Source organism: Melospiza georgiana, chromosome 6 (genome assembly GCF_028018845.1).
Source record: "Melospiza georgiana isolate bMelGeo1 chromosome 6, bMelGeo1.pri, whole genome shotgun sequence".
NCBI lineage: Eukaryota > Metazoa > Chordata > Aves > Passeriformes > Passerellidae > Melospiza > Melospiza georgiana.
The window spans coordinates 23111563-23139369 of NC_080435.1; the positions used below are offsets into that span (position 1 = coordinate 23111563).

The 27807-nt window shown below is 42.8% G+C and overlaps 1 protein-coding gene across 3 annotated transcripts; it reads right to left on the reverse strand.

Moving 5' to 3' along the window:
• CAPRIN1 (cell cycle associated protein 1) lies at nucleotides 1–26205 on the reverse strand. 3 transcript variants are annotated; one of them, XM_058025593.1, is made up of 19 exons: nucleotides 26024–26205; nucleotides 25492–25697; nucleotides 17246–17308; nucleotides 15925–16011; nucleotides 14133–14371; nucleotides 13937–14019; nucleotides 12762–12899; nucleotides 12118–12170; nucleotides 11946–12032; nucleotides 7497–7652; nucleotides 7294–7402; nucleotides 6802–6863; nucleotides 5341–5451; nucleotides 4668–4817; nucleotides 4360–4510; nucleotides 3487–3681; nucleotides 2437–2537; nucleotides 1973–2036; nucleotides 1–1289 (listed from the first exon to the last, which is right to left on the reverse strand). In XM_058025593.1, the coding sequence occupies exons 2-19, from the start codon at nucleotides 25693–25695 to the stop codon at nucleotides 1225–1227; spliced, it is 2118 nt and encodes a 705-aa protein (XP_057881576.1). In that variant the 5' UTR covers nucleotides 25696–25697; nucleotides 26024–26205; the 3' UTR covers nucleotides 1–1224. The 3 variants fall into 3 exon arrangements, with proteins under 3 accessions (XP_057881576.1, XP_057881577.1, XP_057881578.1); XM_058025594.1 differs by lacking the exon at nucleotides 11946–12032; XM_058025595.1 differs by lacking the exon at nucleotides 5341–5451 and having other exon boundaries at nucleotides 26024–26203.
• Between the last annotated feature and the right edge of the window lie 1602 nt (nucleotides 26206–27807).

Consider the following 27807-nt stretch of genomic DNA (forward strand, 5'->3'; position numbering starts at 1 on the left):
CAATTTTTATAAACATGTTTTATTTATCTTGCTTATACCATTAGAACTGTAACTGCTGGCTGTCATTTCCCTGAAAAGGGGAAATCAACTCAAACACAGACTGGTGCTTTTCAAAAGACAGCAATTGGAAGGGCAGCAGCAGCAGGCATTTGAGATTTCTTAAAACCTTCAAGGCTGCAGGAAAGACAAAAGGACATGTGACCAAAAGTGTTATGATTATCCATTAGGGATTTCCATCAGTACCGGCATCAGTTATTTAGGTGATAATACAGCAAGGTCAAGTATTAGTGACAGACAATGTGCAAGTCATAAGGAATGATAGAGAATACCAATCCTTACAAAAGTCATTGCTATCAAAGAAACTTAAGTGTTTCAAAGAGATATCTAAATACTTCACATCAAATATACAGTGGCCATCCAGATTATAGCTCAGGATTTGTTGCAAAATTTTGTCCAAGTGCCAAATCAAAGCCTGTTTTTTTTTGGTTTTTTTTGTTTTTCACCTTGTCTCCTAAAAAAAAATTAATTACACAGTTACATTAGCAGTTATGCAAGCGCTCTTAACTCCATAGCCACAGGAATCAGGGCCCTGGTGATGAGGAGTGCTGCAGCTAAGGGTGCCTCTTCTTTGTCACAAACTGCCTCTAAGCCCACCTGTCTATTCAGGGCAATTGCATCACTACACATCTTGAACTGTTCAGTGCTTCGATTTACTAAGAAAAAGATGAAATGCAGCTGTTCTACCAAGCCACACTTCACCTTTTCCATCTTTTCATGGGAACATTTAAGTTTTTTTTTTTAACTGCCACCACAGAAAATTTTTATGAATTTGCAGATTTTATCTGAATTTTGTTAAATTACTTTTAAATGACAGAAGTGAGTCTTTGCTTTTTCCTGCCACTTCAGTTAACCATGGAGATTGGATCACCCTGAAAATTGCCTTTTTTGCTTTATTCTTAGCAAGGGTGAGGAATCTGAATCTCATGTGCAAGGCTCAAGATGATGCTTAGGACAGAACATGCAGAGTAAACGTTGTTTCGTTCCTTTCAATATCCAGGGAATATAAAGCTGGCAACTGTAGTCCTGTCATTATGGGTAATGAAAACAGTCCCTTTACAATAAACTTCCTGTAAAGGAGAACAAATAGATAATAACTCTTCTGGTAACATGTATTGTACACTGGCCAGCGTGTTTTTGGCGTTGAACGGAATCCTGTGAACGTGTTTAATTCACTTGCTGAGCATTCATCTGAGGCATCCCTCTGTTTGGTCTGGGGGGCCCTCCACGACCTGGAAAACACAAATAGGGGGTTGAATTCTGCAGGAAATCTGGTTAGTTTAAAAACTGCCCTAAATCTTCTGCTCTGAAATCAGTCAGACTTTGTTGTGCTTCCTAAAACACACTCTCAGCTTCAGCACAGCCCAATGTTGCACTGAACTCCACAGGCCTCAGCTCCACACCTCAGGGCTTTCAGGACCAAGGCAGGGAGAGAAACTGAATCCCCTCAAAACTGAACTACCAAGTGGGGTTTCACAGATGCAGGGCACAGCCTCGAACTGCCCTTACAACAATGTCCATATGGAGACAGAACAGTGTCATCATCAAAAATGTACTAAGAAAAAGACCTGAGGAAATGTGATGAGAATAGAATTTAGAAGCTTAACTACAGCCTCATTATGTCTGTTGGGCTTGTTTCCCAAGGCTTTCATCAATAAAAGACAGTTAAATAGTTCTACTATAACTGAATGTGAACAGCAATTGCTGCTTTAGTTTCTTTTCCAAGAATTCCTCATTTAACAGCCAACTTGACTTCCACCACCAGTTCACAGGATCCCAATAATTCAAGTCAGCTTATTCTTAATTGTGAGCTGCTGACTAAGGAGGGAGATTGCTTTTTAAGTGCAGAACTTTAAAAGTTGGCTCAGAAACTTCCACTCAACCCAAATCAATTATTCCCTACTCAGGAAATTACCTCTAGGAGCTCCCCGAGGTCCACTTTGTCCAGAGCCACGTTTGAAATTTTGTTGATATCCATCCTGAAGCAAAGAAATTTAAAAAGTTACAACATAAAACCTGGGCATTCTGTTATTAACTGCCAGCAAAATAAGGACCTTTTAGAACAATATGCACTGACAAAACACCTGTAACTTCAACATGCAACATTTTATTAGTAAAAAATAATCTTTAAAAAATAAATTCTTACTTCCACTAGTGCCTAGCAGCTGTAATAAAATGTGCAGTGACAAATGCTCTCTCCAGTTACAGGATGTGTTGCTCAATATAACTAAGAAATATAAATAGATGCATTTAGTGTTCAACTTTTCCAAACTACACAGGGGCAGTTTGTTTTCCTGAGCAACAAAGTCCCAGAGGAAGATGTCACTAACAGCTCTGAGTGCTTTTGGCAGGTTATTTCCCTCCCCACAGGTAGCTTACCCTCTGGTAGTTTGAGTAATCCCGAGGAGCATTGAACTGGGGCTGTGTGTAGCCACTGTTAGGAGTGTTGGAAAAGGAAGGACGGTAGCCATCGTATCCCCCTAAGGAACAGGGCACAAATCTTTCACTTGGAAATCAAAGCTGCACTTAATACTTGACCTTCTGCTACTATAGAAAGAAAAGCAGCAACAGCATTTTACCTAAACCTTAAAAAAATCCTATCCCTTCAGCAAGGGCTGTTTACAAGCAAATGTCTCCAACATCAGAGCTACTATACCACAAGAAATGAGAATGAACACCTCTCCTAAGGCCTGGGAGGAGGCACAGTTCAGTGCATTTCTCAGAGTAACCCGAGGTTTGATTTACAGAACATTCAGATCAGAGCTAAACATAATCCTAGACAGGATCTAAATGTCCCAGCTGTGATTACTGCATTCACACTCCAATCAGCTGTATTTTTATTACACACATTTCTTCTCTACTCCCCAGCCACAGGAGGGGAAGAGAACATGGAAGACAGTACCTGAGTCCATAAGCAATCCCAGAACACCTGATAAGGAAATCTGTTATATTCTAACATAAACCTTTGTTACACTGACAGCCACACATATAAAGTCCAGGAATCATGAACATTCTCTTATCTATCCAGAACTACACTATCATTCCTCCACTCCTGTTAATTACCTTGGCCTAGTGACCTTTGGACTCTTGTGTTCCTGTACTATATAAACCACCCTATTCTCATTGTGATGAAACACAGAAGCACAAAATACACAGTGGAAACACTAAGCATTTTTGGAATTCCAGCTGGTATCTCAATTCCTTGCTTGATGGGTGGATATTTCTGAATTTGCTCATACTTGCAGTAGATGCTTACTATTGTAACAAGAGTCCAAACACACCCTTAAATTTTACATTGCTTATCTACAACCAATAAGATTTTTACTGCAAGTTTCACTGTCTCACAGGGCTGCTACCCCAGTCTCCCAGCAGCAGGTCAGGTCCCCCAGGGTGGAGCAGAGCTCAGGGAGGGATTTGCAGAGCTCTCACCTCTGAATCCATTTGCTGGGCCCCTGTAGCCGTTCATGAGGCCCCGGGCCCCGCGGGATCCCCCCCGGGACACGCCCCGGCTGTTGTAGTAAGGCTGGCTGTTCCTGGGAAATCCAGAGCTCTGCTGGGGAGGCTGCTGGTGGTTTCCTGCCACTTGGTGACTCTGGTCCGGGGAACCGTGGTAGGTACCAACCACTGCAAGGGAATCGGGGGAGAAAGAAGGAGAAAAGTCTGAATTTCTTTATGTTCCCACATATCTCTCTTTAAATCCAACATTCTGTTACAGAGGAAAAGGATGAGGCCCTCTGTCCTCGTTCCACACTGAGTACTTGCTAGCACTTCAGTGGAAAGTGAAGGCAGTGCTGAGCGAAAAACAGCTCTGGATATAAACTTTTATTTTCAAGTTGCTAACCTGGAAAGCATTTTGCCTGCTGAATTAAAATAATTTCTCACTGATTTCAGCACAAGATTCCAGGCCCTTTGTGACCTTACATCAACCGTGAGAAGCAATCCGTATTTGCTCTCATTTCTGGCTTGCTATTTCCTTTACAAAATGTCACCTCAAATTGCCCTGGTTTTTTTAATACAACCTTCACATCAGCAGAGCCAATACTTCACTTCAGTACTTGCATCTTCAGAATAATTCTGTTCATGGATTTTTTTAAACCCATATAAACCTCAGTCAGTGGCTTAACAACTGGAAATAGATATACTGAATTTTACTCCCTGTTGGATATTCCAACCCAGACAGAGTAACAAAACGTGGTATTGCTCAGGGGAAAGGCCTGCAAGGGAACCTATGACACGCTGTGCTCCATCATCTAGGATGTCACAGACTTATCACCTGTTCTACCAAAGCCACAAGAATTTTACCTGTCTGGAGTTGTTCTTGCTGGAGATCTGATTGTTCTACTTGGTGAGGTTGATTGGAGAAACTCTGGTTGTAACTGGCCTGGTACTGGTTTTGCTGCTTAAGGGTTTCTGGCTCATTCACAGGAGGAACAGGTGCATTCATGTTGAATACCTATAAGAGCAGAAATTCAGTTTTACAGCTCTGTAAAGAAGCATCAGAGCCTTAGAAACGTGAATAACCAAGGACTATCATATGTAGCTGCATGACTGATCCCACCACAAGGGATGAGCACCATGCCAAAGGGATCCAGGACTGATTTCCTACTCACTGTTTGCATGGATTGGAATGGAGCTGCATTGACGTTGATTCCGCTGCTATGCAAAGGCTTGCTGGATCCAGCCTGGAACACCTGTGGCTGGGATGCAGTGGGAAGTGATGATGAGGATGGGGTCTGGTCTGCATTCAGGGACATGGAAGCCTAATAATTAAAACAAATGATATTTTAGCTCTAGAGGTACCAAAAATTTAACTTCAAAAACTTTGCTTAAAAAAGAGTGACAATGCCTCAGCTTCACCTCTACTAATGACTGTTCTGTACTTCAGCTCAACAGCCTAATTCACAACAGCATAATGAGAGGAAAAACCTAACCATCTTCTCCCTCATTAACTTGAAACACAACTAGAAAAATCCAGAGGGGGGAAATGAAGAAGTTTCCAGGCTAACTGCTGTGAAAAAATAAATCCCACTTCCTAAGCCAACAACACTGATGCTTCCATGCTGATGTTGGCATGCTGCATCCAACTAAACAAACAAGCTTCCAAATGAAAAGTCTTGCTATGGAGGACTCACTGGTCACAGACAGGCTCAGAATTCTGAAATTAAAGGGAACTGAAGCACCCCTTATCAACTAAAAATAATGTTGTTTACTAAAAAACATAGACTAACATTTGATGCCAGCTGCAATCAAGAGTTCTTCCCACCCCTGTGAAACCTGACTTGCCTGAATCTGGTCAATTGATTCTTTCTGTGGCCGTTGCTCTGCTGTGTGAGAAGGCTGATACATGGGTTGGGAAGCTGTATATCCCTCACTTGTAGAAGAAACCAAAGGAACCTGACAAAATAAACCCCAAAGCCCCCAGAAGTCAGCTGATGCTCACACACAGTTTTGTAAAAAGTATCAGAGAACTCTGGAGTGGATGGTACTCTCTAGTCTGTGAGCCAGCACATCTTCAAACCAGTACAAAGTAATTCCTTTTTAACCACCAACATTCTAACACCACACAGCTCCAAGCTCAAACACAAGTGGACAAGGGCTGGCTTCCACTGGCCTGAATTTTACATTTTACAAGCTCTGCTCCCACACAGAGAGCCCAGGGAAAAGTCCACCCAGGAAAGCAGAGCATTTTGCATTAAAGGCTGTACTGGGGAGTTAAAGAAGCAATGGATAATAACTGATGGGGGCATTCACATCACACTGGAATGTTCCAGAGCCAAGAGTAAGTTTAGCTACAGCTTGCAATATCCTTGAGAGAATAACTGGCAGCACTGGTTGAGGTAAGGGAAATAAGAAAAAAAATCCATTGGATTAAGTCAGACATCACCTAACAGCAAAACAAAAACTAGTGCAGAGAAGAAAAAACACTCTGCCCAAAAAAATTATTCTACTCCTATGAGACAACAAAACTGTGGAGAGCACCAGCATTTCAGGAGGTACATACACAAGAAACTCAAGAAACAATTCCCTCACTCCTGTTTCTATAGAAATGAGTGACTTAAACCTGCAGACCTAATCTGTACAAGCCAAAGGAAGCAATTTACACTGCCTGTACTGTGAGATCCAGCTATCCGTATTTTTTTCTGGTTTGCAAACACCTATAGGGATCAGACCCATTACTGAGACCAGCAGAGTCCTCAGAGATGTCACACATGCTTAATAAAAAAATCTTTAATCACCAGACAACTGAAACATCTTAACAACAAAGTGATTACTTCATTTATACAGTGCAGAAGCAAGTTTAGGAGATCCCACTTAAAGCTCAACTGGAAACAGCATTCAACTCACACTGACTGCTCTACAACTCCAGGGTAAAATCCCAATCCAAGCAAGTGGGAATAATCAAACAGAACACAAACTCCATATTGTTAATGCATGAGATCTACTTGTGCCCTGACACTCACTTGGACAGACACAGGCTGCCTGTAACCAAGTGGTTTTGGCATTTCTGTTGCAAATAAATAAACTACCTGCTTCCCATTACTGGAAATTTGCATTGTCAGTAGAGAATGAAACTAGGAACTAGCAATGCTTGCAAGCAACAAAGGAGATCACCAATTTCCCAAAATTGGTCCTTCAGCTTTTTCTTAAGAGTCTCTCATGTAGTTAGGAAATAAACCCTTTTGTAACTCCCATTAGGCCTAATATCAAACTCAAATCCAAACCAGAATTTACTAAACATTTTACCTGTGTAGCTTCTGGTTGCACAGGAACTTGGGTAGGCTGGGCAAGTCTTGACTCAGCATGAACTGGAGAAAAATAATTTCACTTATTACACAGTAAAATCAAACCTTTTACAGAATAGCATTACTATCTGCTCTGAGCACTTAAGTGAAAGCTGATCATGAAGATGATGAAGCCTAAGCATGGCAAAGCTATATTCAAATTACCAACTCCTGTTTCCATGCAAAGAATATTTTTTCTAGTTGACCAAAATAATCCAAAGCAAAACCAAAGAAGCTTTAGCTGCTCCATATTTCCAAGCAAAACCCATAAGCAAGTGAGAACTGGAAGCCTAAAAAACAGTACAACCACATTTCTGAGAAAAAAAACACACTATAACAGGATTGTACTATTACTTGTGGAGACCCTTTAATTATGCAGCAGCAACTGAAGCATTTCTAAGAGATGACTTACAGGCTTCCCCAGTATTTCTCTTTAGGATTTACCATTACAAACCTGGAGGGCAAACCATTTGGGGCATGTCCAAACTCTGGGCTGGGTTCATGGGCTGTGCAGATACAATGGCAGGATCAAGCGTTTGGTTCTCAAATTCCAGCATTGAGTCCTGGGGAGAAAAATAATTAAAAAAAAATAAAAATCAAATCTCAAATCCACACTGCTGTGGGTTGAACAGATGAATGTTTAGAGTACAGAAATACCTGCATGAAGTTGTAGGGGCCCTGCATCTGTGCCATGAGGTCCTGTACTCGCTGTCTCCTGACCAGGGGGTCTGCCTGAGCCACAGCAGTGAGTGCGTGAGGTTCCGGGACGGGAGGAGACGTCGCCTGGGTCTGTTGCTGCAGGGAATTTACAACCTAACAAGAGACAACAACCAACTGCAATTTCAGCTCCAGCCAGTGCTGCACTCATGTGACTCAGGAGTTCTTGCATTTCTGCCTATTGCCTGACTGGTTATGGATGATGGAATTGCTGCAGTGGTGTTGAAGGACAGCATTACATCCTAGTCAGGTCAGTACTGTGGCCAGCTACTCATCTCAGCACTCACAGGATTACAGAGCTCACACTCTGCTCTTTTTTCTCTCCATCTCCTCTTTTCTCCATGAAAAAAGTATTTGTTCAATATCACATGGAGTTTTTTAGACCAGGATTTGAGACAGCAATTTATCACCATTTAGAAATTTAAAGGAAGTGGGGGAAGAGTAAGCTTCAGAAATGTGCACAAATGGGGAACAATTATTTTCTCATAGCTTTTTGGTAAATATAAGTGGAGTCAAAATTTTTTGGTCTTTTTTAAGACTTCATAATGCTCAATTTTCACAGCCACTGTTACCCTAGCTCCCTGATTTACTGTCTCAGGAACAGCAGGCAGCATTGCATGACAAGGATTGCCAGACAGCACTGTGAGGGGACACCAGAAGCCCAGAAGCAGAAGCACAGATCAGGGAGGGCCAGAAAGCTCAGATTCACCAGACATATCCCAAAGTGGCAAACATCAACAAGGAACAAACTGCAATGGGCTTTCAGAGAGCACCTGATTAGACAGCAGAGCAACCAGCCAAGCTGGACATGGGCACCTCAAACATCCATCAGCAAAGAGTTTGAAAACAGACAGTGACAAAGATGGTTGAGATGCACTCTGATGGCTCTAACCAGTCCCTCACCTGCTCTTCAGGCAGCTCCTGTAATCCAGAAGTGCCATTTCCAATGTCAACAAATGCCCTTTAAAAATACCATTGTCTCTTACCATTACTTCTCTATTTCAATCAGGTTGTAACACTGCTAACATTCCAGATAAAGAGCTAAGCCTTAAAACTTACTTACACAGGATATAAATTAGCATACAGGCACCTGAAAGCTCAAAATATTGATGTAAAATACCTGATTTCTTATTAGAGCTGCAGAAGACAGATTTCTGTACCCAGCTATGACAATTACAAACCATTCTATAACAAAGGTTTGAACTTTATGCCCCACACTGTTACTATCCACCCTCAAAGCCTGCACATCTCTTGTTAATTTCTCCAAGAAAGCTACAGCACGTTCCAGCATTCCTGCTGCCTGCCCAGATTTCCAAACCTTGTTTGTCCATGGCATTCTGCACATGCAGTTGCCTCACCAACTCCAATGGCTCGTTCCTTGAGCAAATCCCTAACAGAGAATCTGAACAAAACTAAAAGCTAACCACAGCCACAGTCCTCTTAGAGATCCCCTTCAGACCCAAATCCCCACTGGTAGCAATCCAGAGAAGCAATCTGACAATTCCCATGAAAAATACACCCTGAGGCAGTCCACACTGGAAACTAAGCACAACTCTGCTCTATCAAACTGTCCCTGAATTTCACATTATGGACTGTTCCCAAATTAAGAATTAAGCCCTGTGAGTGGAAAAAAATATCTAGAGCACATATAGAGACCTTTTGCACATAACAAAGTTTAAAAATTGAAGAAAATGTGCACTTGAGTAGTAAAACCAAGAGCCACTCATCTCCTGCATAACTGTTACCAAAAGTACCCTCAGTTATTTGAGCCCTACCACTCAACTTATGGAGTCCAAGTCATTCACAACAATTCAGCATCTTCAAGAAAAAAAAAAAGTCAATGGAATCATCAAGAACACAACAACAACAGTGACAAAAATACCCAATTTTTCCTTTTCTACAAATAGCACAGCAGTAACTTCAGATGGTATTTCATATTTTACATTATCTTTCCAATGCTCCTTTTTTGATGTCAAAAGGAACAGTTTAGGACCTATTCCTTCAGCCTTATTAGCACTACCAGGGTACTCTGAGCAAGTAAACCACAGTAGGATGAACAACTGAAGTTGTGTGAGGTAAATTAACCTTGTCAGCAGGCAGAGCTGCCAGACACAAGGCAAGGAGACTGACAGGGGATGGAAAAAAAATAGAAGGAAAGGTAGAACCACAAGTTTAATGACAGCACAAACCAAGAGAATGAACTTGTATTTTGTTAGTCTGAGAACAGTTTTCAATTCTACACAAAATCCATCCAACCAAAGTTTCACAATCTAAGACACACAGAACTTTGTGTACAACCAGACTCAGGGACTAATTACAGAAGAAGCGGTTCAAAACAATTAAACCCTACAAAACAGCAACAAAAAATCTCCATAAATACTATTATCAATAAAGGAGATCTTCACCAAAATTAGAATATCATATAATCCAAATACACTTGGAAAATTCACAAGGAAATTATTTAGTTTAAAAGTTATGGAAGGACCATACAAAAAAATCCTTGTGAAGACATCATCACCTCCCAAGCAGAAACACATCACAGAAATCCTGGCTGTATCACATCTACTTGAGAGTTACTGAAAGAAAAAGAGAGGAGTGTATGATATCCTCCCCCTTAGGGAACAATTACAGAGATCTTCTGAGCTAATGATCTCTTTCAGATTTCAAAATTCACAGCTATCGGTGTACATCCTGTGTCACCATTTTACCAAAGCACAATTGAGCTGCATTCTCCTGAGAATGGAGACTGTAGTGCCAGCAAGAATAATTTTACAGGCAGATATTCTCTATTTCCCTTTTTTGTGTTATAGCTGAGAAAATAAAGCTCTTTATTATGAAGAAACAGGCTTCAACTTTAATTTTTTCTAAATTATTCCTTTCTACCATGTCCAAGATATATGGACAGAATTGTCCTACGAAAACAAAGCTGAGCCAATTCCAGATTCAGCTGACCAGGAAATGATGAGTTTCTGAAATCACCAACCTGAATTATGCCTTCATCCATACTCCTTATATTAAGAACAACAGAGACTCTGGACACTTGGTAGAAACACAGATATAAATGGGTATAATTGAAGCCAATTAATCAATAATTTTCAAATACTGTGCCTTCTAAGAACACTCCAACCAAGCATGACTTTAATATATGGGTTTGGAGGGTTTCTTCAGTTTGTTAAGATAATTTTTAAAACACATTCAGTAGGCAGTGAGTAGCAGTGACAATTTCAGAGTTTTTTAAGTAAGTAAATGAAATACTGTGACAAGGAACTATCAAACTCCTTCACATAAACGGCAAAGCTGTCTACTTGGTTTTAGAAGTCTCACACTCATCCTCAGTATTATTAAATCTCTAAGTGGTCTTCAACACTGTAAAACAGGAATTTCAGTCAGACTCAATGTAAAAATCAGCCAGCTTAGTTTATCAGATCAAAATTTCAGCTGCTCTGTTTTTTTCAGCACTACACAAGATGATGAACACTTATTTCATTACCACAATTAAAAACAGCCAAAGGCACCAGGAAAGTCTAAAAAACTGACCATCTGCAATTTGATGCTGCAGAAGGCTAAAATCAATCAAAAATTAACTCTCCAGCACCTGAAAGAAGCTGCTCATACTTGTTTTTCCCAGACAGACACAACTCAAACTCCAACAGTAGTGAGTACCAGGGGGCTTTGTCTTTTCCTGTACACGAAGGCCACAAATTCCAGCGCAATAAAATCATGGATTTGCACATGCAGCAAAGTCTGAGTGCAAATCACTGAACTGGGAATGGATCCCAACACCAGTGCACCACAAACACCACAAGTGAACACCACTCAAGTGCACAGCAGTAACAAGTGAGATACCTGAAGAGCTGTAGCTCTGGGAAGCAGAGATGTACACACATATGAGCACATTTTAACACCAAATGATGCACATAAGCAATCTGGAGTAGGAATTAGTTGAGTTACTCATTTTCAGCTCCCTCTCCAGGCACCTGTGCTTCATGAAAGCACAACTACACCATACTGTCAGCAGCTGGGTAGATCAACTTTCAAGTTCTACATTTGCAGCTAAGTTCTCCAAAAAAAAAAAAGACTTCAAAAGAAGTCCTTAAAGTCTTTTTAAGCATAAGACTTTTAAGCCCTGTTTTCCCAAGCAAGCCACTAATGAAGAAAAGCAAGTTCTCTGCAAACTTAGCCAGACTCAATAGGTTTTATTTCTTTTTATTTTAGGTACTCCTGAGCTAAGTATGTAATTAAAGAATCGAGTAGCAAGTCCAAGCCTACTTAAATAAATGTATTCTTTTATATATTGGGGGAGAAGGGATGCAATACTAAAACCTATCATGAATTGTGAGCCAGCAGAAACAGGGATTGCAATTTTACCTGCAGTACACAAGATCTTACCTCAACCGTTTCAACTGTCCACTCATCTACCTGTTCCTTCTCACTACTGCTGAACTGAGTCTCTGCCATGAATTGTCTGTTTACATACTAAAATAAAAATAAGAAAGGGTATGAAAGTAAAAGTAAGTGGCATTGAAGGTATACAAAATGAGAGTGTTTCAGTGAATAATACCTCAGTTGATTCAACTTCAGTTGGCTCAGTAAATTCTTCTGTTGGATCAGGCTCTGGAAGAAAAAGAAATAAACCATTTATGTGGGGAAAAAAAACAAATAAAAAACCTCAAAACAACAATAACAAAGACCTATAACCTCTTGCTATAGACCTAGAAGTTACAAAGTTAGATGAGAAAATCTCGTGTCTCAGAATAAAGAAGAAATGTCATGGGTGTTAACAGAGAATTAGTAATAACAAATGTTCTCAGAGCTTTGAATTGAAAAGGAAAAAAACACAATAAATTCTCACTAGAGAGAATTATGTTCAGCTATGCCTTCTCCACAAAAGGGAAAAATGTCCCTTTTGAGTTGTCTGTTGTTGCTTGTCCCTTTTTGAGTTGTCTTAAAATTGGATACAACATCCTCAGTTTCTTAAGTATGTAATTACACTGTCTGCTTCAGAAACTGCTCCCTTCTACCTCAGCTTAAACTGGTGGGAACCACTGAAAAACGGGAAAAGCCTCAGGCAGCCAAAACTTTCATCTTGGATGGTTGCAGTGCTAGGGATGAACACTGCATTTGCAATTTAATCACTCTGAGGAGTGCAGAGACATGACAGAACAACACAAACGTGTCAGTCACAGGGCATCTTCCCCTCCTCACCAGCCTCTGCTGCAGTGTCTTCTACTGCAGGTGCAGGTGCTGCCTCCTCTTCCTCACACAGCCCGTTCTGGTGGTTGTGGGTGCTGTCAAAGTAACTGGTCTGAAGAATGCGTTCAACAATCTCCTTCAGTGCTTTATCTGGGGAAATGGAACAGGGAGACATCAGCACCACCTCAGTCCTCATCATCCTCTCTCTCCTTCCATCCCTCCTTCCCAAAGATTGCATGTACATTTTATGACCCTTCAGCTGGGAAGATGTTGCTGCCCCAAGCCAGTCCACCAGCACCAGGATTTCTTCTCTTACTGGGTCACATTCAATAAATCCATAAATAACCCACTGTCATTCAGAAAAACCTGAAGGGCAAGAAGGATCTAAAGAACACAGAACTCCTCAGAAGCTTTGTGGAGCACTTCACAGTGAGGTCTAGTTTATGAATTTATTTACTAGACTTTTATTCCTCTTACTTACAAGCATTACTGTAAGACACTTTCTTCCAAAACAACTAACTGCCAATAAAAATAAATCTACACAGGTACCATCTGATTCATGAGAGCTCTTCTCCTGAGGTGAAGTGGCTCAAAAGATCCTTTGTAAGCAAAGAACAATTGCCCTCAGTGCTTCAGATGAATGCTGGGGCACCTTAACCCAAAAGACATCAGCCCCACTGGCAAAGCAGTATTCCTGGCCGCCTAGGCCAGGTATTTGGGAATGATTTCCATAAAAAGCAGTCTGGCTGGCATGGTCACACCCTGATCTGCAGTTCAGCAATGAAGACAGGGCAAAACTGCAACACTTTTTGCAGGAGCTAAGGGGAAGAGAACATCCCAATAAGGAATGCCATGTCAGTGTATGTATTACACTGTCACCTTGTTCACAGCCAGGTCTGCAGAAAACAAAGAACTGTTACTGAGCACCACCAGCAGCAGAGTACTGCTGAAACAGCAGGAACAGACTGAGCTTCAATACTGAGTAATGCTGAGCCAGTATAAAAAATACACCACAGACTGAGCATAAACTTCACAAGTCACTGTTACAGTCCAGCTAAGAGCTGAGAAAAAGTAGTTCTTTTAAGACCTCACAGACAATAACTGCCCAAGTTCTCTTACATCAGATGTGTGTTTTAGTTCAGACACAAATTCTGCATGCTGTCTCTTCAGGCAGAGACCGTACTTACAGGTTGTTCCACAAACTGGTTTTTCCTTCCCTTCCAGTAAGTCCCACAGGTGAACAGACGCTTGCTCATACTGCTCATTCAACCTTAAAAATTAATTAATAAGAGTTAATTTCTTACTGAGTCTTTAAATTACCATACCAAATACATTGTTAAGTGACTGGCAATTAGAAAGAGGAGCACTTTGCTGTAACCCTACCTCATGTTCATGTCTCGTTCAGGGTAAACCAGCTTATAGAACTCATCCAGCATGGTCAGCTCCTCCTCTGTCAGCACTGGCACCCCGTTGGATCCCTGTTTGAGGTCGCTGCGCACTTCATCATCCCCCAGCTTCTCCAGGATGAACTGCAGCTCCAGCACAGTCTTCAAACGCTTCTGCTCGGCCTCTTCGCGCATCAGCTGCTCCCTGCGAGCTGTCTTCTTTATTGTCTTCTGGATCTGCAATGACCCAAGGGAAAACTCTTTGCAAATCTCTAACTGCTAAGAGAACGTCCAGAGAAGGCAAGGGAAAAGCCCAAGTGTTGGGTTCTTCCATTTGGAAAGGCTTGGGTGATGCAGATTGTTCACACTGGCCACACTGAGAGCAGGAACAGGGTTATTCACCATATCCCACCAGAGTAGGAAGCATTCATTGGAACTACCAGGAGATCAGCTTAAAACAGATAAACAAAAGGACTGGTTTGTCACACACCACAAGAGGGAACTCATGGAATGTTTTGACATGAAAGGCTAGGAAGATAGATAGACAGATCAGCAAGTCCAAAAAAGGATTTCAACAAATTCTTGGACACGAGATCCCCAGTTGCACACCCCAGGGAACAAGCATGTGCATCCACTGCAGTATTCCCAGTGCAAGGAGCATGGATGCAGGCAGGGAGAGGATGACACATCAGCAGCAGCCTTGTGCTCTGCACTGAACCTTCCACAAGGTCTAAATGCAGCACCACTCTGAATGTACAGGATGTTTCTTCCACTCTTAATCCAAGCATCCAGTGTCCCATATTCAGCTGGAAATGTAATATTCTCTTCCAAAAAATCTATCATGATGGTAATTTTCCCACTTGAAACATCCAAATTTTGTTTTTAAAAATCAAAGACATATCTTAAAATCAACTAACTGCAGTCAGGAAAAAGTACCACCAAGTTTGAAAGCAGAGCACCAATCTGGTACTCCTGCATTCACTGCCTTGTTTTCGCAGTCAGCTGACCAGGGAAACACTTCAGAACAGACTTATCCAGAAAAGGACGTTCTCCATTACTAATATTTCATAAACACAGATGAACTGTGTTGCCAGAAAATAGAGAAACAAGTTGGCTGAGTCCTACAATTAACTTACAGCCACAGCCAATGCACAAAGCAGTTTATAACACAAGGATGCTGCTACCCTTCAAATTATCCCAGTCTGTTCACAAGCTAAGTCTGCTCCTTAGAGCAGTCAGCTGTACTAACATCCACTGCTCAGCCAATTCCTCCAATGCTGCTGCTCTTTCCAAAACTCCCAAATTTTTAGAATTTAATTCTTGATTACAGTATTATTCTGGATCCTTGATAAAACACGAACCCAAAAGATTACCTATTTCATAGCATCCAGTTAATTTACCCTTTACAAAAATAACATAGCTCCATAATGCAGTTTCAGATTGTGTTACCAAGAAATGAAAACCCTATGAAATCCATTTAAGAAAATGTTACCAATGGCAGCAAGTGGCCATCTTTAATGTTGCATGACAGACCTGGTTCTGTGATCACTATTTTCAACACTTGTGTTGTGTCAGAAAATTACATTATTCTTGTTTCCATACATTTATGTAGTACATCAGGAATTCTTCAGAAAACCTGACATCAACTAATATAAAAAAATAGAAGAAAACAGCCAAACACAGAAGAAATCAAGGGCAATTTATCTCTGTAAACAGAGGTGACTACTGCCTCAGTGGAAGAGTTTAAAGTGTTTGGATAACCCACATGGCAATGCTTGATCTTTACTTACATCTTGGCTCAGAGCCATAAAACTCCTCTGCAGTTCCTTAGCAAATTCCAGATTATTTGTCACTTCCTGGTACTTTGACACTGCATCCTTAAAAAAAAAAAACCCAGAAAGAACACAAATGTAAACCATCAGCAACAGAACTGGACATATACAAATGTAAACTAAACCATCAGCAACAGAACTGAACATATACTTCCAACAAATAAATTCCCACATTTTTTAGTTCTAAAGTGAGACACAGGATCCCTGAATGGAACTGCAACTATGTTAAGGTAAATTTAGATTTTTACTGGCCCAGATATCAAAGACTTGTGTATGTCCTTAGGGCATCCAGTTTCTTTAGATATGCTAAACATGCACAGAAATACGCCTTTATGTGCTCACATGGATGATGGACTGGTTTTATGTTTGGCTGCAGCCAGTTCCTGACAGAAACTAACAAACAACTGGAAGAATGGGGGAGAAGAACAAGCTGGCCACTCAGAACTGCTCAAGAGTTTGAGAATTAATGCATTGTTATCTCCAGTCAGAGCCAAAATCAGAATATACAGAGCATAATGTCCCCTTCTCCAGAAATCTTTGCTTTGCTATCTTCTTAAACCTAACACTCCGATCTGCACCAAAGCAAACCAAATTCCTCAACCCATTGGATATTACTGAGAAATTGTATCAAATCAGGAGGATATGGCTGAGACATTTACATTCCTGCTGTGACAAAAGAATGCATTTCTCCCAACTAACATTTCTTTTTATCAAGCCTGGTGGTCAGGCTTCATAAAAACCATGAGCTTCTCTCCTGAACACGATGTCAGTTCTCTATTGTGGTTTATCTTCACAACAGGCCATTACAAAACACAAATACACAGATCTGTGGTGTTTCAGTTCTCAGCTGGCACAGAACCACCACAATGAAGATGAAATCAATCCAAGGGACCAAGGGAAGCAGCTCATTCTTTAAAGTGTCAGCAGCTGCAATAGTTGGAAGGTACATTTTTGTCCCTTCACTTTCTCAGTGTTAAAAATCATCCACAAAACACTGTTGATCCTAGACTGGGAAGATAATTGTTAAGAATTTGACTTCACGTAACACTGAGCATCTGGTAATTTCTTGAAGTATCAATGTGCATGTTTGCACCATACAACTGAATTGAAATTGATACTTGCTTTTTATTTACAATTGCAAAACTGCTGCTGAATCAAGCTCTGCAATAACCTACTTTAAGAACCAGCCCCAGAAAGGAGAGAGGCAGGAAAAACTCATCACAAAGGTAACAAAACAATTTAACAGATTCTGGTTAGGATTTTTTTTGGTTGTTTTTACCAGTTGATCTTGGTTCAGACGTTCTCCCTTGTTCATTCGTTCCTGGTAATCATCAAGTTTGCTCTGAAACAAAAGAAAAATGCTGTCATGAAGAGGCAAAAATCAGTTTAAAGCTTTGTTCTACTTGTGCTAACAAAATGATGCACTCTAATATTACACTACACAGACTGTACCATGTTACACAAGAACATAACTGTCCTGTAGGAAGTGTACAAGAGGAAAACTGTCCTCTGGGTTAAATGTAAATATTTTGCCAAGAGGTAAATATTTTTATCTTATTTGGCTATTACAATGTCTTCGTGGCTAGTTGGAAATTCCAAGGAAATTCACATTCCTCCTAAGGGGAAAAGCACTCCCCATGCACATGTCCTTCAGTCCAAACACCAGAGAGCTGAACTGAGGGCTGAGGTAGAGCTTATCACCACTTTATCACTACAATAGCAAAAACCTGACTGCAAACCCCCACTGACAAGGCTATTAAGATTCAGAACTGTGATTCTCTGTAGCTCCATCCCTTAAGATAGTTGTAAAGAATTTTAAACAGTTTCTAATCCTCTGTGCAAGAATGCCCACCAAAACAATTCATATTAATAGCTCTAAAATAGTTTTTGTTCAAGAGCATTAGGACTTTTTTTTCCACAGGAAAAAACTGAAAAAGAATCATTAGGCTACTTTTCAGCAGGATCAGTTTTCTCATCTGGTTAAACAGAAACCACACAGCAGAGGGGCATCAGGCAGAATCAAACTCCTGTGTGCCCCAGTGACAGATGCTACAGCTAACTACAAAGGCTCTTCAAAAGGAAGCAAAGCCTCTAAGGGTAACACACCTAATTATTACATTGTTTTCACCATTTCTGTATTAGCACAACTTACTGCATCTGGAATGAAATTTGCCATGATCTAATTCAAAAAGTTATTAAAACAAATCCTTAACAATTGTCTTCCCAATGTAGGATAACAAAACAGAAGAAGCAGGAGAACACTTAATTTTGGATGTCAAAGATGGCACCACTGTCTCAGGGTGTACATTTGCACTGAGTGACACCTTGTTTGGCTGCTGCTGCTCTTTATTTCAGACTTTTCAGTTAAAATACTTTACTGGTACTTTTCTAGCTAATTCAACTTCTATTCTATGCTCAGTCTCAGACTTTTGGAAAGATCAAAGTCTGTGGAACAGTTTATCAAGCAAGCTCCTCTTCCTAAGCATTTGATGCCCATCATTATTTCCTGAAACCCTATCACCCTTATGAGGCTTGGTCCTTTTGATGTCATTTTTGGTGCTGGATCTTTTTAAGTCCTCCAGGTCAGACAGAACATTAAACTACTTCACCCTCCAGTGTATCAGAGCCAGCAATGGCCTAGGCAAAGTCAAAGCAAGAACTTGCAGAGCTCCAAAAATACATTACTGGGAGTTTCATGCTGGGGACAGAAACTACATGGTAACAGTTGTTAAATGCAGCAGCCACAGCTCATACAGATCAAAAAAGCAGCCCTGGAGAGCATTTGACACACTGCAAATCTATCTCAACAGGAAATAAGGTCAGGTTACTCTTCTCCATCCTGATCTCAGAGCAGATGATGACATGCTTGGACAATCACAGGACAGTCTCTTGATTTGGGAGAGCTGTGCAGCCAAAAGGGAGGTGAAAGAACTGAACCACTGCAGTGCCCCAGGGCAAAGCCAGGCCAACCCACACCTCTGATGGCTGAAATCCCAAAGCAAAGGGGCTCTGCAGACAAGCAAATTTCCAAGGAAGTCCCTACTTGCTCAAGTCACTGGCTCTCCTGCTGCAGATTGCAATTCCCCTGGTCACCCTGATGCAATTGTTTGTGAGGCTGCTCAGTAAATACACTGCAAACATGAGCCAGCTTGAGCAGGGGCTACAAAAATGCACTAAAACAAATTCTGCGATCCAGTTTCCAACACAAACCCACAAACAACAACAGTAAAACAAAATGGGTGGAACGCTGTATTCCAGAACTCTACTTTGTTTGACTTAGTTGAAAAAAACAACATTTATTGCAAAATTACACTGAAACACTCACAGAATCCCTTCCGTGGCCGAGGGCACAAGGAAGGGAAGAGGCAAAAATACCCTAAATAGCTACAATTTTTTTCTGTATACTTTTTCCATGCATGGCTGGTCCTTTCAGAATAAGCTATTGCAGTAACATAGTGAACAATGCACAAGGTTTTTCTTGAATGGTCAAATACTCTTAGGTCTAATGTAAATGCTTTGCTTATTTTTATTCAACTAAAAAGCCAAGGGTAATATGTCTCTTTCTGTTAGGAACAGAAGAAAAGTTACTTATCTTCACATTTACTTCTTACAAAATATATTCCTGTTGGGAAGTTAAAGGAAGGCAAGTCCTGTCAGCTGCAATGCAGAGGACAAGCCAATGTGCATTTAGTTAAATGTTACCACAAAGATTTGGACTGCCAAGTAAGCATTCTTCTATCATCACAAAGACACTTTTAAGATCCAAAGATGCATTACACAGAAATATTAAGTAAAATGCCTTCCTTTTTAATCTGCACTGTCAACTACCAGCAATCCAAGAGCAGCATTAGAGCTGTAAAACAACTGCAGTGCAATTCCTGCTCAAGAACCTACTGCAGTGCCTGCAAGAGGGGAAGACTCTCTCCATCTTACCCCTCCTTACACAACTTCACCCTCACTCCTCAGACAGAGATCTCAGAGCACAAAAACCAAACCAGCAGGAAAAAAAAAAAAAACAGTGGCAAAGTGAGCACATGAATTGTGTATTGAGCAGCTCGTGAGTCAGCAGCTCCCAGTCCTGCAGGCAGCCAGACACTCTGCTTCAGCTCTTTCCTCTGAGATACCTGAAGCATTCTGGAGTTTCCTGGGGAAAAAGCACCACTAACAGGCTCTTGGGACTGTGGTGTTCACTGCTGAACTACACCCTGGATTTTACTTTAATGGGAATCCAAAACTGAGTTACTTTATTGCACTAATAGACAGTTCTCTTCACCTCCTCCGAACTGTGTGAAAAACAGCATCCTGAAGTGGAAACAAAAACTGCAGTTACCTGGCATTACCCTCCAAACCCAGCCTGGTTTTAGAAATGTCTGACCACTGAGCCACCACTTCCAGTGCTGTGCTGCAAACTGGATCACTGGAATCATCAGATTAAAAATAACCCTTAAAAAAGGGGGTCAGGAGCAGGAGGGAGGCTCTATATTTAACCAGATAATTTCAATGCTGTGGTTCTACCAATTACAGCAGCACAAGTGTGCACAACAAGCTGCAAGGTGACAAGGGAACCTCTGCCAGCAGCTGGAGTAAATCTTTAGTAATTCAAACTCTACCACACAAGGTAAGAAAAGATGGAAAGGACATTTCAAGTTTGTCTCCTCAGGTATCTCAAAAACTGAATGAATGTTTTTGACAGCACAAAAGCAATTAAGATAATCCAAAACTTTAAAATAGCTGTGGAATACAGTTTGCATTGAAGCAAAAAAAAATGCTAAGTTAAAAATTAGAAGTTTGTTAACCTGTTTTACATCTCTGCATTGTAATTTGTCTGCCCTCCACACTTATTCATGGCTTTGCAGCTAAAACTGCCCAGAAATGACCCAAAAAACCCACAAACAAAAACCAGTCTTCTATTTCCTCAAAAAAAGGAAAAAGGTAAAACACTTAGCAAGGAAGTTCAGAACCTCTCAAACCCCACCAGTTCTGAGCAGCTGTTTCAGTCCTGAGTTGGAAGCAGGAAGATGGAAGGATACAATAACACCAATGCTCCAGAACACCAAACACTTACAGGTCCTCTGTTTAAATGGAATTGATTTTTTGAGTAACAGTAGTAGATATTCTCGTGGGAGGGTTTTTCCCCACAGTCTGGGAAGTTTGATGGTTAGAAAAAATATCTGCATAATGTATTAGTTTTTAAACAAAGGACAAGGACACATCAATTCTGAGACTGCAGTTTCACGATCAGTTAACCCCAGAGACAGAAAAAGCTTCTTCAGTAACCAGAATTAAGTCACAGAGGAGTGGAACCCTAAGTTTTGGTGACCGCAGAGATGTTCTTTCCAAATCACCACCACACAGGATTTCCTACAGAAACATTCTGAATTTACAGGGAAGTTGACTATACTGTAGGGGACATGGATTTTGCTCCACACATAATTTTTGTTCCAAAAAGTTACTTTTACAAATGAATTCTAGAGCACAAATGTGTCTCTCCCAACACATTCTGCATGTCTTTTTCTTCAAACAAAAACCACAATCCAAGCCCCAAAGCAGCATCTGAAAAACTGAAACTGGAAGATGTTTCACAGCTCCTTGGACTCATCATGCATCCAGTTAACTGAACTCACTGTGAGACAATCCCTATTTTACAATAACCAGTTAAAACCAAAACAGACCAGCCTGAAACCTCAAAGCACAAACCACCAGAAGATTTCACAGATAAACTGCTTGGGTTTTCTGACCTGAAGTTTGATATCCAAAATTTCTACTAAGAGAGATTTCAAAGAAAATTTCAGGCTTATAATACACTGTCTGAAATGAATTTTACAATTTGTTCCATGTTAAATCTCCAAAGATTAATTCCAAACCAAACCTCCCATGGAGAGGTTCTGGAGCCACTCACAAGCGTGAACATCCAAGGGGCCCCAATCATGGACAAATGCACTGAGAGAGCTGCTACCAATGGGCACCTTCAAACTTCCTGCTACCAGAATGGAAAACTGACCCCTGCTTTTACTACAGGTTCCTGTTTCCCAAGGGAAATCCAACATTTTACTGAAGCAAGTCACATCAACTTCAGATGTCCCCCTGCTGTGCTGTGAGAGCTCTTGTGCAGCAAGGCCAGCAGCACCTGTGAGCTGCTCATTCTGCACCCAGCCAGGGTTCCAGCCAGCAGGAAACTCAGACAAGCTGATAAAGTGACAGCAGCTCAGGTTACCAGGACAGGCAGCATGTGCCATGTTTCCAACGCCAGACACCAAGCCCACACCAAGCTCTAAGCTCACTGTTACCCTGTGAACATCTGCCCATCCCCATGTCCACGTGGTAGCACATTAATTATTTTGCCCCTTTGGCAGAAGGTTTGTTTGATGAACTGTTCTTACATGGCTCGTGCCCTATTACACAAGATGAAAGCAAAAAAAACTGGGGTTTTTTTATTCAGCCCTGAAACAAAACCAGAGTTTGATTCACATTCAATTGGCTTAAAATTTGGAAAGGATTTTCTCCTCTAAAAACAAAAACCAGAAGAGTCGGGGAGAAGGAGAAATTGAAGGTGAAATATTTTCTCCCAGGGAACGTGGACAGCTAGCAGGATTCTAACCCCAGATACCTGACAAACACCTGGAGGAGTCCAGGCAGCTTTCAAATTAACTAAGCTTGTCAACATAAACTTGAGCTGCACATTCAAAGGTCCTGGAGAGAAAATACCCCTTCAATTACCCCCTTCCATGCACACACAAATGAGCTGAGGGGAACACAGACATTTTCAGGCCATGTTTTCACATCCATTTCTGAACAGCAATTCAAATTATCCCAGTCCCTTTTAACAAAAGAAATACTCATTCTTTTAAATGAGATCACATTTAGGAAAAGAAAATGAAAGTGTAACTAATAATGCAGTGGTTTTAGTTTATACAGAAACATTCAAACTAGTATAAACCAAAATTATAAATATTATTTCAATTTGTATTTTGGTAGTCACATTATTTTATCCTCTCCATTTGCAGGTAAACATGACAAACTTCACTCCAAAAATTCCAATTTCTCTATGAAGAGTGACCTTTCCTCTACTAAAAGCTGCACACTCCTTTTATTTAAAACCTAAGAGGTACCTCTTCCAGAGCAGTAATTTTTCATCCTTCAGAAATGTGTGTTTAAGTATTTATTTGTGTTCATCCTGTGACACAAAGCTCTGAAAATCATCTCTACTGGCCTTGGTTAGCAGCTGCTGACAAAGGAAGGATTAACTGTCCAACTGAGCACAAGTTCCCAGTGAGATTTACTGCATTTCTCACCCACTCCTGGCTCTGCAGTTTCCAGAACAATTTTACTTTCTGGATGCTTGGAAAAATTAAAAATATATTCTTGTCCAAAGATGTAAAATATAAGGAAATGCTGCTGTGTACAATGAGCTTTGTTTTAAGACACAAAGCATGTACTGCTCCCTTTTCCAAAGGACATCATTCACTACAGAACTCTTGGTTCCCCCACCAAGGGAGAAGCTCAAGCCCACAAATGAATTTCTCTGCTTTAATCCACCAAACCCCATTTCTCTCATAACTTTTGTACTGCTTGTGAGTCGTCCTTCAGGAAGTTTCACAACTTCAGCCCATTAAGACTTAGGAATCTTTGAACTTCAATTCATCAGTGAGAGACAACACAGAGTTTTTCCTTTTTAAGTCCCAGCCCTTGCCTGTTCTTTAAGCCCACATTGCCCAGCACAGAGTACTCAAAAAATAAATGCTTTCAGTAATTTTCATGGAACATCTTCCAACAAAAGCCAGAAAAAAAGGGCACTTTGTCCCCTCTACTCACTTGGTAAAACACTAAAACTCCACTCAAATAGAATAGAATGGCTAAGGCAAGCGTAAATTATTTAAAAGTAAATAAAACCACTGCTCCCAAGGACCCTCACACCAGTAACACTGTGTTTATCCTCTTGATTACTCCCAAGTACAGAACAGGTCAGAATGTTCACTAACTAATTTTGGTTTTTAAAACACATGCTTTTAACATGATAAAAATATTTTCAGAGGATTTTTGTGTATGTTGGGTGCAACAGTTAATTTTCAAACTTTTTTTTTTTTGTTTTAGAACAACTAGAGACAGAAAGATCTGCTTTCTTTCTCGAGCTGAGGACCAGTACTGGCTGTGCAGATATTCCTGTGTATTAATGCCAAGTTTAAGACAGACATCTTGTCCTGTCTACACACAACAGACATGGAGGAAAAGCTCCTCTGATTCTAAAACTTACCTAAAATGTCCTGGCTTGCTGCTTTTTGCCATGTCATTTGTAAAAACCAGGAAAATCCCACACCCAGTTTTGAAGTGGGAAGCTACACTGTACACAGTGTATTTATACAGTGCATTATTGATACACAGTGTATTATTTATAGGTAAGGCACAGCTTCTCTCCTTTACAACCCACCTGTACAGACTAATTTACTGGAAATACCTCCACCTTATACACTATGAAAAATATCAAAAATGAAAGTTAAAAAAATTAATAGAACAGTTATTGTGCTTATTCACTTCTAAAAATAATAACATATTTAGGACTCTGGCACAAATATAAAATTTTTTGGGGGTAATTTTAGCTTGGCACTGTGGTGTTTTGAGGCAAGTCTTGAGGCAATGTATTAGTTCTTTTTCTGATTGACACCTCATGCTCCGGAGGTTGTAAAGCCCTACGAAGCTCATTTAATCTGCCACCACCGAGAGGGTGCAAAACACGCCGCGAGTAACCACGGCAGCCTTTTCCTCCCGTGCCACAACTCGAACCGCCCGAGCACCAGGGATTGAGTAGCTGCTCTTTCTAAAAATAACCCGAGAAAGGCCGCTTCCAGCCGGGCTCAGGCTCCCAAAGAGTTGAGCTTAGGGCGATGGAAAGCGAGCGGTGACACTGGGGCGGGGTGGGGTGGCCCCGGCTTTGTGCGGGCGGCACAATGAGCTCCGCCGGGGAGGCCGGGCCGCCGCCATGTTACAGCTCCGCGTCCATGTGCCCGGCACCGGGGGCACCGCAGCCTCTGCCCGCCCGCCCCGCGGCACCGGGCGCGCTCCGGCCGCCGCACGGAGCGGGGATGTGGGGAGAGGATTGCCGGGATGGCGCGGCTGGGAAAGGGCCCGCCGCGGGAACAAAAGGCGGAAGGAGGGGGAAGGGGAAGGGAGCGGCGCCGCCGAGGGGGCTCCGGGCAGCGGGGGCCAAGGGGGGTCGGCAGCCGCGGCCCCTCCGGGCTCTGCTCCGCGAGCCGGGGGGAAACCGGGCCGGGTCCCGGGGGACGGGAGGGCGGCCAGGATGGGGCAGGGGAACCCCGGGAGGGGAAGGGGACAGGCCGGGGGAGCGGCGCTCGCCCTTCTGGAACCTTCCAGCAGGCGGCCTCTGGGGGCCACGCCGGGAACAATCCGGGAGGGCTCGGCGGAGGGCCCGGCACAAGGGAGCGGAAGGGAAACAGGCCGGGCCGGCTCGGGGGCAGGGGCGGCCGAAGGCGGAGGACAAGGCAGAGGGGTCTGGGGGGACGTGGGGATCACCTTCTTCTTCTCCAGGTTGCGCAGCTTCTTGTCAATGACCCCCAGGATCTGCTTCATGGCCTCGGTCTGCACCGTGGTGATGTTCACACCCGCCGCCGCCTGCGGGGCCGCCGCCGCCGGGGCAGCCTCGCTGCCCGGTCCCGCTTTGCCGGTGCTGCTGCCGGTGGTGCTGCTCGCCATGGTGCTGTTGGTAGCCGAGGGCATCTCTGCGAAGGAGGGAGGGCGGGCGGGAGAGAGAGAGACAAGAGAGCGGAGAGAGCGGCGGGCGCGTCACGGGGGGAGCGCGGGCGGCGGGGACGCGCGGGAGCGCGCACGCGACCGCGCGCGCACGAGCCGCACCTGCCCCGGCGCCCGCGCCCCTGAGGGGGCCCCCCCAAAGCCGCCCCTCCTTCCCTCGGCGCGCGCGGGGCGGCGGTGGTCACGTGACGGCGCGGGGCGGCCGCCTCGCGCCCAACGGTCATTTTGCCTTCACGCTGCCCTTCCCCCCCCGCCCCGCTCGGGGTGTCCGGAGGGGCCGCGCCGCCCTCCTCACCCTGTGCGCGACTGAGCCCGGGGGGGACACGCTGCGCTCTCTCTCGCTCGGTAGGAATGGCCGCCTCAGCTACGCTCCAGCCCCGCCGCCCGCGCTGCTCCTGCTACCACGGGAGGGAGAGAGAGAGAGAAGAGAGAGGGAGGCAGGGAGAGAGAGGCAGCGGCGGCGCGCACGCCGGCGCGTAGAGGCGAGGCGGCGCGGGAGCGCGCGGGGTCCTGGCCGGCCCGCGGGTTCCCGCAGAGAACGCCTGAGCCCGCGGCGGCAGCTGCCGCGCTGCCCGCGCGGGGGAGGCGCGGCGCGGCGGGTCCTTCAGGCGCGCGGCGGGCGGCCCCGCGGCAGACACAATGGTGGGGCGGCCCTGAGGGGAGCCCGGGGTCCCTGAGGGGCTGCCGGGCCGCCCCCCGCCCGCTCTCGGCACTGACGCCTCCAAAGCGCCTTTGTGTGCCCGGCGGCGGGTCCCCACACCGGGGGAGCCCGTCACGGCTGTAACTGAGCCCTAATAGCCGCCGCTCAGTGGCCGAGAGCAGTTGCTTTATCTGTCTGTCAGGCTGGGATTTGCGTCTCCCAATATATCCCTGTATGTCCCTACGATCCCCACGTAGCGTGTGTGATTTTAGTCCTTCACGTTTCACTCACCAAAAGCTGCCACCACTCAGTAAACCTTTATTTCTTGCCACCACTCAGTATACCTTTACTTCTATGCTAGCAATTTATTCTTTCAATATTAATAATTTCAGTGTTAATAAATAAAATTCAACTGCCTCTGTGAGGCAAAGGGAATTTTGGGATGAATGCTCCAGCTGCTTAGTGAGGCACAGCTGGAAAATGAAATGCCACTGCCCTGAGAAGGCTAGGAGCTAAATGGGAAAGGATTTGGTATTTATTGACTTGTCTTGGAATTAATGGGCCTTTGGGAACAGAAATCCCTGAAAACCCAGTTAACAGTATTTGCACATGGACGTAGGAAATTTTGGTTAAAATAAACAATTTGAGACTGTATTTGTACCGTTGTTTTTTTTAATTTTTGGGTGTTTTTCTTTGCTCTCTTTATTCATGGATCCACACAGTCAGAGACATTGGAAAAAAGGAAAAAGCCCAGTTCCTTGAACAACTGGGCCAACCTGACGGCTCCCATCACCATAAGGGAGATGTCTCATGGCCCTTCCTCACCAAGTCCTTGCCCTTGTTTCCATCCTGGTTCTTGCTCCCCAGGAGTTAATTCAAGCTGATAATCCAGAAAGAAACTGCTCACTCAATGGGCAGTTCTCCCTCTCCATTCCAACTGTAAATATTGCTCCTTGTGCTTCTGCTTTCCATGTATCTCTGCATTTTCTGGAGCAGCTCAATGCTTTGTCATTTTGTATTAGATATTTGCTTTACAAATCACTTCGTTTTGCATAACAGGTTATGGAACATGTAATAAATCACCCAGCCTAATTATTTCAGTTGAATAAATGATGCATAAAACAAAATCTTCAATTGTTGAAATTCCTTTTCACTGTTCAACAAAAAGATTTTGGTAATACCACTGTATTTTCTTAATTCCATTGTATTTACAAGATTTAATTTCTTTGGATGTACTTCTCCAAGCCCCATACATGGGGGCTCAAATGACCTTTTTTCCCCAAGCAAAACGCAGTTTTTCTGTCAACATGTGAAGCACTTGAGGCTTTTTGACCACAAAATCCAATGGTTTAAAATAAAATGGAATTGTCTCATCCATTTCTATTCATTTCTCCTTTTCCTCACATTGCCGTTGCAATTCTCCATAAGTTCTGGGCCCA